Source organism: Camelus dromedarius, chromosome 25, assembly GCF_036321535.1.
Source record: "Camelus dromedarius isolate mCamDro1 chromosome 25, mCamDro1.pat, whole genome shotgun sequence".
NCBI lineage: Eukaryota > Metazoa > Chordata > Mammalia > Artiodactyla > Camelidae > Camelus > Camelus dromedarius.
This window is the reverse complement of record NC_087460.1, coordinates 27,158,359-27,172,723: the sequence shown is the minus strand read 5'-3', so window position 1 is coordinate 27,172,723 and position 14,365 is coordinate 27,158,359. Positions and strand designations below refer to the sequence as shown.

The window sequence follows — 14,365 nt, the reverse complement described above, 5'->3', positions numbered from 1 at the left end:
CATAAAGGAAGATGAATCCTGCTGCATACTGTTCTTTGTGACACCAGGCAGAATAATTGCTTTTCTACCTAACTGATGATGTGTTGATTCTAACTTAATCCTCTTCTTATTAAGTTAATCTTTCTGATTGGCTGTTACTATTCTAGAACAACATTAAGATTAAACAAAAAGAGAGAGAGAGAGAGAGAACAAACTATTGTACCTTTGCAGCTTGTCAACTGCATGTACATTTGCCCCGTTCTCCATCAAAAATTTGACCATTTCTTCTTTGTTTTTCCTGACGGCGAGTAAAAATGGTGTCATGTTATACTGTAAAATAGTAAAAACAGTTGACAATGTACAAAATTACATATAAATTTCAAAACTGAACTTAAAAACTTAAATCTTTGAACTTAAACATAAACTATAAAGTAAATAAAAAGTAGCCCCTTCTTCCTCGCCGCTCTGTGCTCCTTCTCTTTAAAAGGTTCCTCCTTGACCTCATCCAAAGTTTCCCTGTGAAGTCACTCTCTGAAACCCACTTCAGATATTTGCTGGTTCCAAGAACCTTCGCTTCTATTGCAGCGTGTGTCAGGCATTCTCTAGTTACCTTACTGCTCAACTACTACTCCCGACACTCTAAACACTGCTCCAGAGAGAGAACCATTTAGCTGCTGAATCAACTACATTTCTAAGGAGCCACGCTGAGGAGAAAAATACCATACTGTCTGCAACATGCATAACCTATCCAATTACAACTACGACTGATCTCATAAAGCTTGCAGACATTCCAATGGGAATATGACTACTTGCATGTAAAGAAAAAGTTTTTCTTAAACCAACTTATAAATTCTAATTTGAAAAATTCCATCCCACTCTTAGGGATTATTATAAAATATGAAGTAGACTATAAATTAATATAGGCTATCTTTAAAATCTTGAAATATTTATCAAAATATACAACAGGAATTGTAAATTCAAATGCTTACAGAGGCAACATAGGTGGCCCGAGTAAGTGAAGGTCACAAGTGAGGACAGCAAACTGGAGAACACACCCCCCACCGAGAAGGGGCCACCTCTGCAGACCACACAGGCCTGGGCTCAAGGGGGACCAGATTTGATTCTTTAGGAGAAGTTCTGAAGTGTAGATTTCTGCACAAGTCTCCTAAATTTTAAATGTTGACTCAATGTGTGGAGACAAACTGAACATATCCAGGGCCATGTTTAGTCTATAGCCCACTTGTGTTTTTATGTTTGCTGTGTTTCCCAAACAGTTGGGTATAAATCAACTATTTGTATGTAAAACCTTGCCTTTCTTTAGAATCATACGTCTTACACACAAAAACACTGGGCCCCAACATGTAATAAAAATTGTGATTAAGACTCATAATACCCACTTCAAAAATGTTTCCAATGCCTACTAAAACTACAATCTATCTGTATCTAATTCTCCCTGATTGTTAATCAAATGGATAATTAGGATTAAGGATTAAGAGGTATAAACAATCAGGCATAAAATAAGGTACAAGGATGTACTGCACAACATGGGGAATAGAGCCAATAGTTTATAATAACCATAAGTGGAGCATAACCCTTAAAAATTTGTGAAACACTCAACTGTATACCTGTAACATATAATATAGTACATCAGCTATACCTCAATTAAAAAAATATATTGTAAGATAAATACACTTTAAAAAGGCTCATAATAACTGCTTCAAGAATTTTTCCAATGCCTACTAAAACTACAATCTACCTGTATCTAATTCTCCCCAATTGTTAATCAAATGGATAATTAGTTCATGAGATGGCCGAAACTAAATTATTAGAACAATTCCAATTTGTTACTAATGTCATGGGTCTTGATGTTTAAAACTGCCATCTTGCATGGTATACTTATATATAATGCAATATAACTCAGCCATAAAAAAGAATGAAATAATGCCATTTGCAGCAACATGGAAGGACCTAGAGATTATCATACTGAGTGAGGTAAGTCAGAAAGTGAAAGAGAAATCCCATAGGATATCACTTAACGTGTGGATTCTAAAAATGCGATACAAATGAACTTATTTACAAAACAGAAATAGACTCACAGACATAGAAAACAAACTGATGGTTACCGAAGGGGAAATGGGGTGGAAGAGGAATAAATTAGCAGTTTTGGACTAGCAGATACAAATTACTACATATAAAATACATGAACAACAAAGTCCTACTGTATATACTAGAGGGAACTATACTCAATATCCTGTAATAAACCATAATGGAAAAGAATATGTGTGTGTGTGTGTGTGTGTGTGTGTGTGTGTGTATCTGACTAAGAATGTATATATAACTGAATAATACATATAACTGAGTAACTATATATATAACTGAATGAGAATATACATAACTGAGTAAGAATATATATATAACTGAACAACAATATATATATAACTAAGAATGTATATATAACTGAATAAGGATATATATAACTGAATAAGAATATATAAATATAACTGAATCACTTTGCTGTACACCAGAAACTATCACAACACTGTAAATCAATTAGACTTTAATTTAAAAAAAAAAAACTGTCATCTTGATTATGCTAGAGCTCAGTGAATCTAACAGATATATTGCAAGAGTCCGTTACACAGCTTTAACCAAAAGAAGGCTCATGATTTCCTATTATTGCGATCAGAAAAACCCTGTTGACCTAATGACCTGGATGGGAACAAAAGGTGCAAAATCTTTAAAGGGTCCGACTCTACTTATTGAATCACTCACCACAAGCAAGTTTCTAAGACTGAGTGCCACTGAATGATCAGTGGTTAGAAAGGAAAAGGAGCTATTCTTCCAGGCAATAGATACTGCCAGTAATATTGCCAATAAACTCCTCAGTCACAGAGGAAGAGACGGGTAAAAGTCAGGCTAACATGGCTGGAAAGCAGAGCACTGAAAGCAGTAGCATCTATCAAACCCCCGCTCTTCCAGAGATGTCTTATTTTTGAGATCTGTGAATTTACATGCATTACACGAATCCATTCAATAGTCCTTAACCAAGGGTTGTATCAGAATCTCAGGGAAGTATTTCTAAATACCTGCGTCTAGACCTGAGTACATTTATTCAATCAAAATCTTCAGGGGAGAGCCAGGAGAAAAAGCAGGAGGACCAGCTGCGCCATCACTTGCTCCCCACCTACAGCCACAGCCCCGCAGGGGAGCTGCACCAGGCTGAGCGTGGAAGACCCCAAGGTGAAGGTGTACGTGGAGGGCCACGTGGCCACCAGCACAAGCGAATGCCCCTGCTGGCTGTCAAACAGGACCTGACCTCACTTGCCCAGATTCGAGAACCTGGGATCCTGGGGTGCTCAGGGCCTGTGGCTTGCTGCCTCCCCTGCCCAGGTGCAGTCACCCAGCTCCCCCTGCTGGGTACTGGGTTCCTTCCTCCTCCCACCCATCCCCAGGCAGGCACCCAGCCCCTGCCATCACTTCACTCCCCGCAAGCCTTCATCTTCTGTAGGCTCTGAGCCTACCACCCACTCCCAGGCACTTCCTAATGGGAAGTTGTTCCTTCTGGGGTACAAGTGTGGCTGGGAGACAGAGCTCTGCCCTTTCTGTGGGCACTACCTCTAGCCTCTGGCCTTGGCTTTGGAGTTGTTTCCATGATAACAGGGCCTGATGTATTGTATTCAGTAAACATATTACTATAAATAAAACACCTATAGCTAAAAAAGACCCTGTATTTCAAATATCTTGTAAATAAAGTCAGTTGAGCTATACCTCGTTTATCGCCTCGATATTTGCATCATAGCGGAGCAGCTCTGCTGCAACTGATGTATTTCCAGCCAAGACGGCGTAATGCAGAGCAGTGTTTTGAAAGTCGTCCGCAAGATTTGTGTCAGCACCCTGTTCCAGCAGGATACTGACACACGCTTCTTTCCGGCATTGTACAGCCTGTTGGTATCGCAGCAAGAAACAGACTGTAAGTGCCAGGCATTCCAAGTTAACATTCCTCAAGTCCCAGCAGTTCATTATATTTAAAACAGGTAAATTCATTTTTATTCTAAGTAATTAAATCAAATCCATCTCACATGGACAAGGTTGGCTGCTACACACCTTGATGAGAGCTGTCTTGCCTTCCTTGTCACGAGCATTCAGATCACAACGCCACCCTATAAGGAGAGTCACCACTGGTGACTGGCCGCTGGTGCAGGCTAAGTGTAGGGCAGTCCTGCGAACGTAAGAGGACTGTTTAGGAAATTAGAGCATACTAGTTCAAAGATACAGTTACTCACGTAATTGTAAACATTCAACAGCATGCTATTCCTACCCCTTTAAAACTAACATTTAGTCTTCTTATCTTAGTTCTTTCTATGGGGAAAGAACAGTATTTATTAGCTCTTATTACTCACCACATTAATGGAAGAACTACCTGTTTGAATAGAAAGGGCATGCCGTTGAGATTCAGCTCAGCTTGGGTCTGACTTCTACTTTAACACTGTCACTTATTAGCTCTCAATTAGCCTGTCTGTGCCTCAATTTCCTCATCAACAAAATGGGCATGAAGTAGTAGTTATCTTACAGGACCCCACTGTGATGCTTAAATGAAAAGCTATGCAAAATGTCTGGCAGTTCCTTGCACAAAATAACAGCTCAATAATTGTTAGGTAATATTATAATTGTTACCATTACTATTTTACAAAGACAACATTTCAATTCAGTAAAATGACAGTATATCTACTTTGCTGCTGCAAGGATGCGAGAGAACACTGTACTTCAATGATTCTAACATGCTCATTGTCTCACACTTCAACATCTCTGACATGGGAAGGCAATTTAAAATTCATGTCTTACAACCTTATTTGGCAGCTCCTCCCAGGCCCACCCCGCCCTGCCCCGCCGCTGTTACCTGTTGTTCCTGTCTCTGCTGTGCACGAAATTCTTCTTACGTAACAGCAACACCTCCACTGTGTCCAGATCGCCAAGATATGCGGCTTTGTGGAACTTCTTTAGTTCGTGCTTACGGATGGGATACCTAGGCACGGGGTGCTCATGATCCCTGCGCTCTCTCTGACGGGCGCTGAAGCCCACCCAGCTCACAAACTTAGCGAGTCTCTTCTTCATTTGGCTTATCGCCTTCCGACACCGCTCACTTCCCTCCTGGCCTCTTGCCGCCTCCCGATCTCAGCGCTGGCGCTACAGAAGAGCCACAGAGGTCTCGCTTCCACACCTTGGCTGCGAAGCTCAGCGGCTCGGAATGTTTCGTCCGGAACAGTCGTAGCCTAGCAACAGCACTGACCCTCAACTGTCCCTCAACTGTCCCTCCAGAGCCAGCGTCCCTGTGAGTGCGCACAGAGGCCCAGAGGCCCGGTGCGCACGTGGGAGCCTAATGCATTTCAAATCTCTCCAATTGCTTGTGGGCCATTTTGGATTCCTTTCAAATGTTGGTGCTAGGTGGCGGAGTGTTTTGGGACATTTCCAAAAGTGAGGCTTGCCCCTGAGAAAGTCATGTTTGTATGCAACTGTGGTTAGAGTGGGGTGGAACCAAAGGATGCTGAAGGCCTAGTCCCCCAGAGAGCTCCCCACCAAAAATCTCTATCTCCTTATCCCTCAGTTTATTCCTTTCCCCATCCCTCTGGGCCCCAGCCAGTCTCCAGGGAACTTAGCAGATGCAAACAGCAGAAAGCTGTTTTCATGGTTTCAGAGATTGTGGCAATATGTATCATTAAGTACAAACTTGAGAAACCAACACACGCTCTCGATGAAATGAAAACATGTTTCCGCACGCCTGCTGACCCTGCTCTGTGGCTCAGCCTTATGTTTACACGCTTTCTTCTCTTTATTTTATTTTTTGCTTTATTTCCACCAATTAAATCTTGAATCAATCCAAGGCTTATTTGGGAGCTTGGTATAACATTTGAGAACTTTTTAACCACATAACTATGAAAACACCACATCAGTTACTCAGCAAGGCCATGCTGCTGGCTGACCACTGGCAGGAGGAGTGGAAGGCAGGGCAGGCCTCTTCTTCCTGCCTAACTCCATCCTTCCTCCCTCAGCTGGCTAATTATGGTTTCTGGCCCTGCCAGGATCAAAACTGCAGGGGGCGGTAGAGTTCCTAAGTGGCTGACCCTCCTGGGAGCTGGTCTTGAGTGGACTGGACCTGGCAAGTGTTTTGAAGCTGACTCTCTCGGCATTTCTGTGCCCATACCTGCCCTCACCTGCAACTCCCCTGACCTAAGTGAATGTGGTGTTACTAATTTACCCTTTTAACCTATCTTTTCTATTAGCATACACTGTTATTTCCCTCATCTTAAAAAAAAAGATGCGTTCACCCTCCAGCTGTGGCCCCATCTCTCTGCTCTCCGGCACACACGCCTCCTGCCCCTGCAAAGGAGCTGTTCCCATTCGCTTCCTCTGATTCCTCTCATTTTCCATCCAAGCAAGCATGTCCACTGACTGCAACTGCTCATGACAGGGTCACCCACCACCCACCAGGTGCTGACTCCACGGGGAACTCTGTCCTCTCCTTGCACGGCCCGGCAGCCACACTTCCCACCGCTGCTCTCCCCGACTTCCTCAAGCCCTTTCCTCACGGGGCTTCCCAGGCCTCAGGCTGCTCTGGTTTCCTCCCACAGCCCTGGCCGGTCTTCTCAGTCCCAGCCCCTGAATGCTGGCACACAGCACCACTGAGGCTGTCTTCTGGCCTCTAATACTTTCTGCTGCTGCCCCCATCAGCCTTAGGGCTTTATGTATTCTCTAGAAGTTGACAACTTCCAAACTGCTATTTCCAATCTAGACCTCCCTCCTGTATTCCAGACTCAAATACCCATTGCCTCTCAACGTCATCTCTTGGAAGTCTAATAGGACTTCTCCTGGGCCGGCCCTCACCTGTCCTGCCCTCTCCTGTACCTGCCCTCACCTGGGCCTGCCCTCACCTGGGTCTGCCCTCGGGTTTGCCCACCCCTGGGCCTGCCCTCTTCTGGTCCTTCCCTCTCCTGGTCCTGCCCACTATCTCCCTGGCCTCCCCTCACATGGCCTGCCCTCTCTCCTGGGCCTGCCCTCTCCTGGGCCTGCCTCTCCTCGTCTAGCCCTCTCTCTCCTGGGGAAGTAAGCCAGAAAGAGAAAGAAAAATACCATATAAAATCACTCATATGTGGAGTCTTAAAAAAAAATATATATATATATATATACACACATATAAATACAAAACAGTAACAGACTCATAGACATAGAATACAAACTTGTGGTTGCCAAGGGGTGGGGTGTGGGAAGGGACAGACTAGTAGTTCAAAATTTGCAGATACTGACAGGCATATGCAGAATAGATAAACAAGAATATACTATATAGCACAGGGAAATATATACAAGATCTTATGGTAGCTCAGAACAAAAAAGAATGTGACAATGAATATGTATGTTCATGTGTAGTGAAAAATTGTGCTCTACACTGGAAATTGACACATTGTAAACTGACTATAACTCAATAAAAAAATGTTAAAAAAAAAACAGTGCTCCACTCAGACCTACGGTTACATGCTGATCTTTCAGGGACAAAGACTAGGTTGGAACCTAAATGTGCAGACTGGGAGAGAAAAGGGATTTCAACTACTCTGACCACTTCCTGTTGAATGAAACAGAGAAGCCAAGCCCTCACATTTCAAAGGGTGACAGGAAGTCAGGGGCCCGGTATGCCCTCTCCCACCTAGGCCTGGGTGGGAACAGTGGGCAGCCCCAGCCAGGGCCACAGGCAACAGTAGCCTCAGCTGTGCCCATCTGGACAGACAGACTGGCATGGCCCCACGGGCTCTGGGACTGCAAGCCCCATGGTGGCCATGGGGGTCATTACCATTCTGGGCCTCTGTGGCCTCTCTGAACTCACCCCTCCCCAATCCCATCTTTCAGGGAAGGATCTACAAACCCAGCCAGAGGGGATGCAGGACAGTGGGGCAGAGAAGAAAGTTCATTCCAGGCATCTCCCAGCCTCCCTGCAGCCCCACTCTCTGAACCTGAGCCCATGTCAGTGCAGAGACCCCTCCCACCTCTGCCTCCTCACATCAAGAGTGACCTATTCTTTGGAGGATGAGGGTGGGGTCAGACCTCAGTCTCTGGCTGTGACTTTGACATCCAACTGCCTCCTCTCTGCCCCACCCACCCTGCTGCCTGTCACATGGCCCCTCAGGTGCCCCTTCAGTCTCCCACCTGCACTCCTGCCAGGAAGCTCCCTTCCTCCCTTAACCCCTCCAGACTCTCCTGGAGCTAAAGCCTGGACCCATCTCTGCCTCCTGCCTTGGCCAGGCCGGCACTGTTACCCTCCCTCCATTTCAAGGTGAAGAAACTGAGGCTCAGACAGGGTCACAGTGAGGAGGCGGGAGTACCCACCCCTGAACTCACAGACTGACCCCAATCTCATGACCCTGGGGTGACCTGCCCTGCTCAAGGAGAGGGTGCTGGCTGTGTGCCAACCGCTCACACCGGGAGGGGGGGCGCCCCTGGCCCGGGTGAGTGGGGATGCAGCAGAGCTGTCCTGGCCTCAGGAAGCCAGCACCGCCCACCCTGGACTCGCCCCCATGTGAACCCTGGGAAGTTCCTTCTTCCTCTAATTTCAGTTTCCCCATCCTTCCTAAAGCCCCTGGCTGGCCATCGCCCCATGCAGAGCTAGGCCAGCAGGTGGAGAAGGGAGACTGAAGTCTGCACCCCAGTGTCCACCCGGCCTCCTGGTGCCAGCACCTCTGCTCTGCTGTCCGTGCACATGCTGGCCTCCTGCCCACAGGGACTCGTTGCTTCTTGTTGCCTGGGCCCAGCAGTGACCCAAGGTCGGTCACTGTTCTGCAGTCCCCTCCTGGCGTCCTTCCTGACAGGTCTTCTAGGCACAGCAGGAGCTGGGCATGGGTGGCCTCCTGGTTAAGAAGGCACCATGAACATCTCCTTTCTTTTCTAATAGAAAGGCAGTGACTTCAAGAAAATGATACTTCCGGGTAATCTAGGAAATAAAAGATAAACCTTCACAAATCCTGTTCCTGGAGTCTCAAGATCCTGGTAAGATGGGAAAAAAAAAGCTTGATAATAAACAATGAATTCAAACCCTAGTAGTACGCTACTTTACAGTATCATGTGCAAACATCTGACTTTCCAGTCTTGGAGTGGCCCATTTGGGACACTAAATGAACCAAGGTCACCATTTTTTTCCACTTTTTTATAGGTTGTTATGCACCTGAATTATGTGTATCCATGACACAGAAGGTAACATGAACATGTAAACAATAATAGTATACACCAGAAACTGACAAGCGTAACTATACACAAAATATTTAGAACAAAATGACAATGACACCACTACACATTAGCTTGTGGAACCTCAATAAAAATTCATAAGCTGAGAGTATCTAGTGAGTAAACAAGAAATACCAACTAAGCTACGATAAAACAAAGAAAAGTAGTACAGAAAAGAATGTTGTAGAAAGAAACGAGAGACAGAAGTTTTAAAAAATCCTCAATTCGTCTCTGAAAAGATTAATAAAGTAGAATAATACTTTCCTACTAAGAAAAAACAGAAGCACACATAACATATTAACAGGTTAACACTTTAAGTCAGCCAGTTTATAAATCTCCGCCATCTTTGTCGCCTTCCTGTCTGCCCCTCACCCGCATGTTCAGACAAACTGTTCATGCTGTTACTTCTACCACCGTGTTCTCATACGCCCACTCCTTTCACCCCGGGGGCCCTTCCACACCTCGACTGCACTCCAGCAGCCGCCCCTTCGTTACACTGTCCAAATCTTGCCTTCCTCATTCCCTTTTATACCAATACTAGAGCTCTCTTCAACACAAAGCCAAACACATCAGTCTCACTCACAAAAGCCATCAAAGACGCCTATTTTTTTAAAAGCAGAATGTCAGCCAACCTCTGACCCTAAGTAAACACAGGAAACAGTCCACTACACCTTCTCACCTCCCACTTCTGTATCACTGGGTCATCTCCTGCTCCGAGGGGACCAGCCAGGCGCTTTCACAATCATATTCCCCTCAGCCTACAGGACACTTCCCTTGCTTCTGCCTCTCAAATTCCTATTCATCATTCCAGTCTTAGTCACATCTTCCATGAAAGTACCTCTGATCCATCAGTTACAAATAATTCCCTAATTTCCCACAATCCTTTGCCACTCTTACTGTACCTCTTTTGTAAAACACAATTCTACCTGCATTAGAAGTTTTAATTTACATTATCTGTCTCCTTCAAGAGACTGCAGTTCTTTGGGTGATGACTGTGTTTTAGCCATCTGTGTGTAACCTTTAGGAACTAGGACAGTGTCCTGTAATAAGCAAATACTCCAGAACTCTAAAGTGTACAGTCAGAATTGGATCTGACAGTAAATGGTAATAACGAGACTATTACTGAGAAATTTATCTTCACTGGAATTCAACGAACTGACTTCTCCAGACATATTACCCACAAATCACTATAGTGATCTTGGGGAAGCATTCTTCCTACATTTTCCTCAATCTTTCATGTAATGTCTGCAGAAATTACTTTCATAACAATAAACTGAAAAATAAAAATGCAATAAATGCAACAAACCTAACAGCCAAATTGGCTGAACACATACTGACACTACAAAAATAGTAATTAAGGTTTAGCTGAATTAAATATGAAAAAGCCAAGCAAGCGTTTATGGAAGTTCCAGAAACAAATAATCTACACAGAATTAGGGTAAAGGTATTTAAAGGAATGTGTTGGCTAAGGAGTCCAAGAAATGCGTCAGTGTGTTAAAAGGGTAAAACAATCCAAAAATCACCTACCAAGTGATTCTCTGAACCTCAGGAGGGCTATTTGAAAACATCAAGTCATAGGAAAACAATCCAATTCAAAAGCGGGCAAACGATTTTAATGGACATTTCTCCAAAGACGACATACAAATGGCCAGTAAGGCCAAGAAAAGATGCTCAGCATCACTGATCATTAGGGAAATGCCTATCAAAACTACACTGAGATGCTACCGCACACCCACTAGGCTGGGCACGATCAAGAAAACAGACTACGACAAGGGTCAGTGAAGACGTAGAGCCTTGCAACCCTTTGTGCACCGCTGGCAAGAATGTAAAATGATACACCACTATGGAAAACGATATGGTGTTCCTTAAAAAATTTAAAAATAGAATTACCACTTAATCCAGCAATCCCACTTCTCGGTGTATACCCAGAAGAATTGAAAGCAGGGACTCAAAAAGATATTTGCACACTCATGTTCCTAACAGTATTATTCACAATAGTCAAAAGGTGGAAGCAACCCACGGATGGATGAATGAATGGATAAACAAAATGTGGTATATACATAAAATTGATTATTATTTAACCTTAAAAATGAATGAAATTCATTTACAAAAATGAACTTATTTACGAAACAGAAAAAGACACACAGACAGAAAACACATTTATGGTTGCCAAGGGGGAAAAGGGGTGGGAAGGGATAAACTGGGAGTCTGAGACTTGCAGATACTAACTACTCGATAAATAGAATAAATACCAAGATTCTTCTGTAGAGCACAGGGAGCTATATTCAGTATCTTGTAGTAATCTATAATGAAAAAGAATATGAAAAATAATCTATGTATATGTATGACTGAAACATTACGCTATATGCCAGAAACTGACACAATATTGTAAACTGGCTATCATTCCATTTAAAAAAACAAAAAGGATGAAATTCTGACATGTGCCACAACATGGACCAATGTTGAAGACGTAATACTAAATGTAGTAAGCTAGACAAAAAGGGACAAATGTGGCTTGACTCCACTTATACAAGATACATAGAATAATCAAATCTAGAAAGGAGAATGCTTAATGGGGCTGAGTCGGGAGGAGGGATGGGGAGTAACCGTCTAACGGGTACAGAGTTTCAGCTTGGGAAGCTGACATGGTGCTGGAGATGGATGGTGGTGGATCGCACAACAATGTGAATGTACTTATTGCCACTGAACTGAATATTTAAAAATGGCTACAATAGTGAATTTTATGTTATGTATATTGTACCACAATTTTATAAAATCAGTAATTTTTTACTATCAAGTAATGTCATGGAAATTATATATCTGTGACAAAGACTTAAAATTCTAAACTGTCAAACTTTGCTGCATTGTGCTAAAATTATATAAATTCAACACAGAAAAACTGGCTACTACTTACTGACTAGAAGCCCACTTTGCTGTTGTTCAGCACATTATAATAATTTTTAGGGTGTTAGTAGGTACCTCATTTATAATAACCAAAACACAAGTACAAAAACATAGCCAAAAAATTCATCAGGATCAGTGAAAAGCACCTAAGTTCCTGTACAACGACCTCTCCTGACAATTAGCAGCACAAAATCACAACGGTTTCTTTCACTTCCTACTAGAAGCCCTTGAAAATAAAGACAAAATTGGGATCACTATTAAAGTGGATAAACAGTAATTATGCAGGTCAATGTAATTACTATTTAACAGATACAGTTATCATTCAACATTTTTTAAAACATGGGGTCCACGGAAAAACAAATTGTCAATTATACTCAAGAACTTACGTTCATCTTGATGTGTTCTCTCTGGAAGCTTGCTTTGCAGTCTCTAGGAGGTGAAAGGAACACTTCATCTCTCTCATCCACCAATATCTGAATTAACATATTTTAAAGATAAAACCCAAGAAACAACAAAGTTATTAAGAGTGATCTCTGTCATTTAGATGAGACTTGCTCTGTATACAGAAAGCATCACTAGTTGCACTTGAACAGATTCAAAATACCAAATTGTGCCCCACTTTCGCTTCCGTTGTGCCACCACAGTCAATCATGACATTCTTTAGGCAAAGAAATGAAGATTAGGATTAATCCAAACTTGCAGTAAGGGAATAAAATTCATACTGGGTTATGAGAAAGAGGGATGGGTGGGAATAAAAAGGACATGACAGGTCTATCGCGACAGCATAGTGCACAGCCTCGGGTGTGGCCTCTCCTCAACACGCAGCTGCAGGATCCCCTACTCTGCTGAATTCTGGATTCTTACACCCCCATAACTGATGTTCCAAAGGCTTAATACAAGCTGAAGCTGATCTTCATCTACCCCTTCTACCCAAATCTGCTCCTTTCCCTGAGGTTCCTCACAGGCTCATGTCAACCTGAAGTTCAGAGTCATCATTAATCCCCTCTCCTTCACCCCATACCACATTCAAATGATCAGTAAGTTCTCAAATCCACCTCCTCTCACTCCACGACCACTGCCACGCCCAGCTCACGTCCTCACTGAGTCACACCTGTACTACTGCAGTACCCCCCAAGTGATCTCTGCTTCCGGTGTTCACTCCTCCTTCTCCACCCTCCTCTCATAGATCCTCCTTGGGTCCACAGAGCAGTCTTTATGAAACATAGTATCACATCAGCTCCTTGTTTAAAAACCTTCAGTTGATTCTGTGTGAAATCATTACCAGTCCTAATTCTTTATAGCATGTCTTACAAAATCTTTCCAAATCTGGATCTAACTTCTGTCTCTAGCCTCACCTGCCTATACATGGACAGTTGTGCCCCCGAAGGGCTGCCGGTTCCTCTCCTACAAGCTCGCATTTCTTCACATCCATGTGCCTTTGCAAATGGCCATCTCACTCCCTGGGAGGACCTCCTGCTTCTCCACTCCCTATCCATGCCATAGGTACTTTTACTTACGCTTCAAAATTAGGTTCATGGTGTCATCTACACATAAATTACAAGGGAAAAAAGAGATGTCGGGGTAATGCAGAGACTAAAAGAGGGTAAGAGCCTACACAAATGCTCTGTGGAATAGTGTTCCTGGCCTGTTTCACAATCATACGGCTAGAAAAAAACAAGAAGCCAATAGGAACCATTTTTTTTAATTAAAAATAGGACACCCCTAATCTGTTCCCAGCTAGGTGACAGTGTTTAAAAACTGATATGTAACACTTCACACCCACGACGATGGCTACCGTCAAGAAAACAGGAAACAACATGTGTTGGTGAGGATGTGGAGAAGCTGAAACCCTGGTGCACTGCCAGTGAGAATGTAAAGTGATGCAGCCATTATGCAAAATGGTACGGTGCTCCCTGAGACAATGAAAAATACAATTACCATTTAATCCAGCAGTATCATTTCTCAGTATATATCCCGAAAACTTGAAAGTAAGGACTCAAAAAGTATTTGCACACTCATGTTTGTAACAGCGTTATTCACACGAGTCAAAAGGTGGGAGCAACCCAAGTGTCCATGGATGGATGAACGTAAAAACTAAATGTGGTGTATACATAAAATGGAGTGTTACTTAGCTTTAAAAAATGAATGAAATTCTGTTATGTGCCACAACGTGGATAAATCTTGAAGATCTTATGGTTTAAGTGCAATAAGCAAGAAACAA

At 43.2% G+C, this 14,365-nt stretch overlaps 1 protein-coding gene across 13 annotated transcripts in view; it reads right to left on the bottom strand.

Annotated features, from left to right (window-relative positions):
* The window catches only part of LOC105084210 (ankyrin repeat domain-containing protein 26), a 97,416-nt gene that overhangs the window by 51,248 nt on the left and 31,803 nt on the right, over positions 1-14,365 (bottom strand). For 10 of the 13 annotated variants that reach the window (XM_064479190.1, XM_064479200.1, XM_064479198.1 and 7 more), the window contains 6 exons: positions 12,531-12,617; positions 11,493-11,543; positions 4,877-7,069; positions 4,084-4,198; positions 3,748-3,921; positions 203-309 (listed from right to left, as the gene is read on the bottom strand). In XM_064479190.1, the coding sequence (XP_064335260.1) occupies positions 203-309; positions 3,748-3,921; positions 4,084-4,198; positions 4,877-5,091 (611 nt within the window). In that variant the 5' untranslated portion in view covers positions 5,092-7,069; positions 11,493-11,543; positions 12,531-12,617. Of the gene's footprint in view, positions 1-202; positions 310-3,747; positions 3,922-4,083; positions 4,199-4,876; positions 7,070-8,697; positions 8,951-11,492; positions 11,544-12,530; positions 12,618-14,365 lie in introns of those variants that run through there. The other 3 variants (XM_064479193.1, XM_064479196.1, XM_064479201.1) reach the window with 3 other exon arrangements.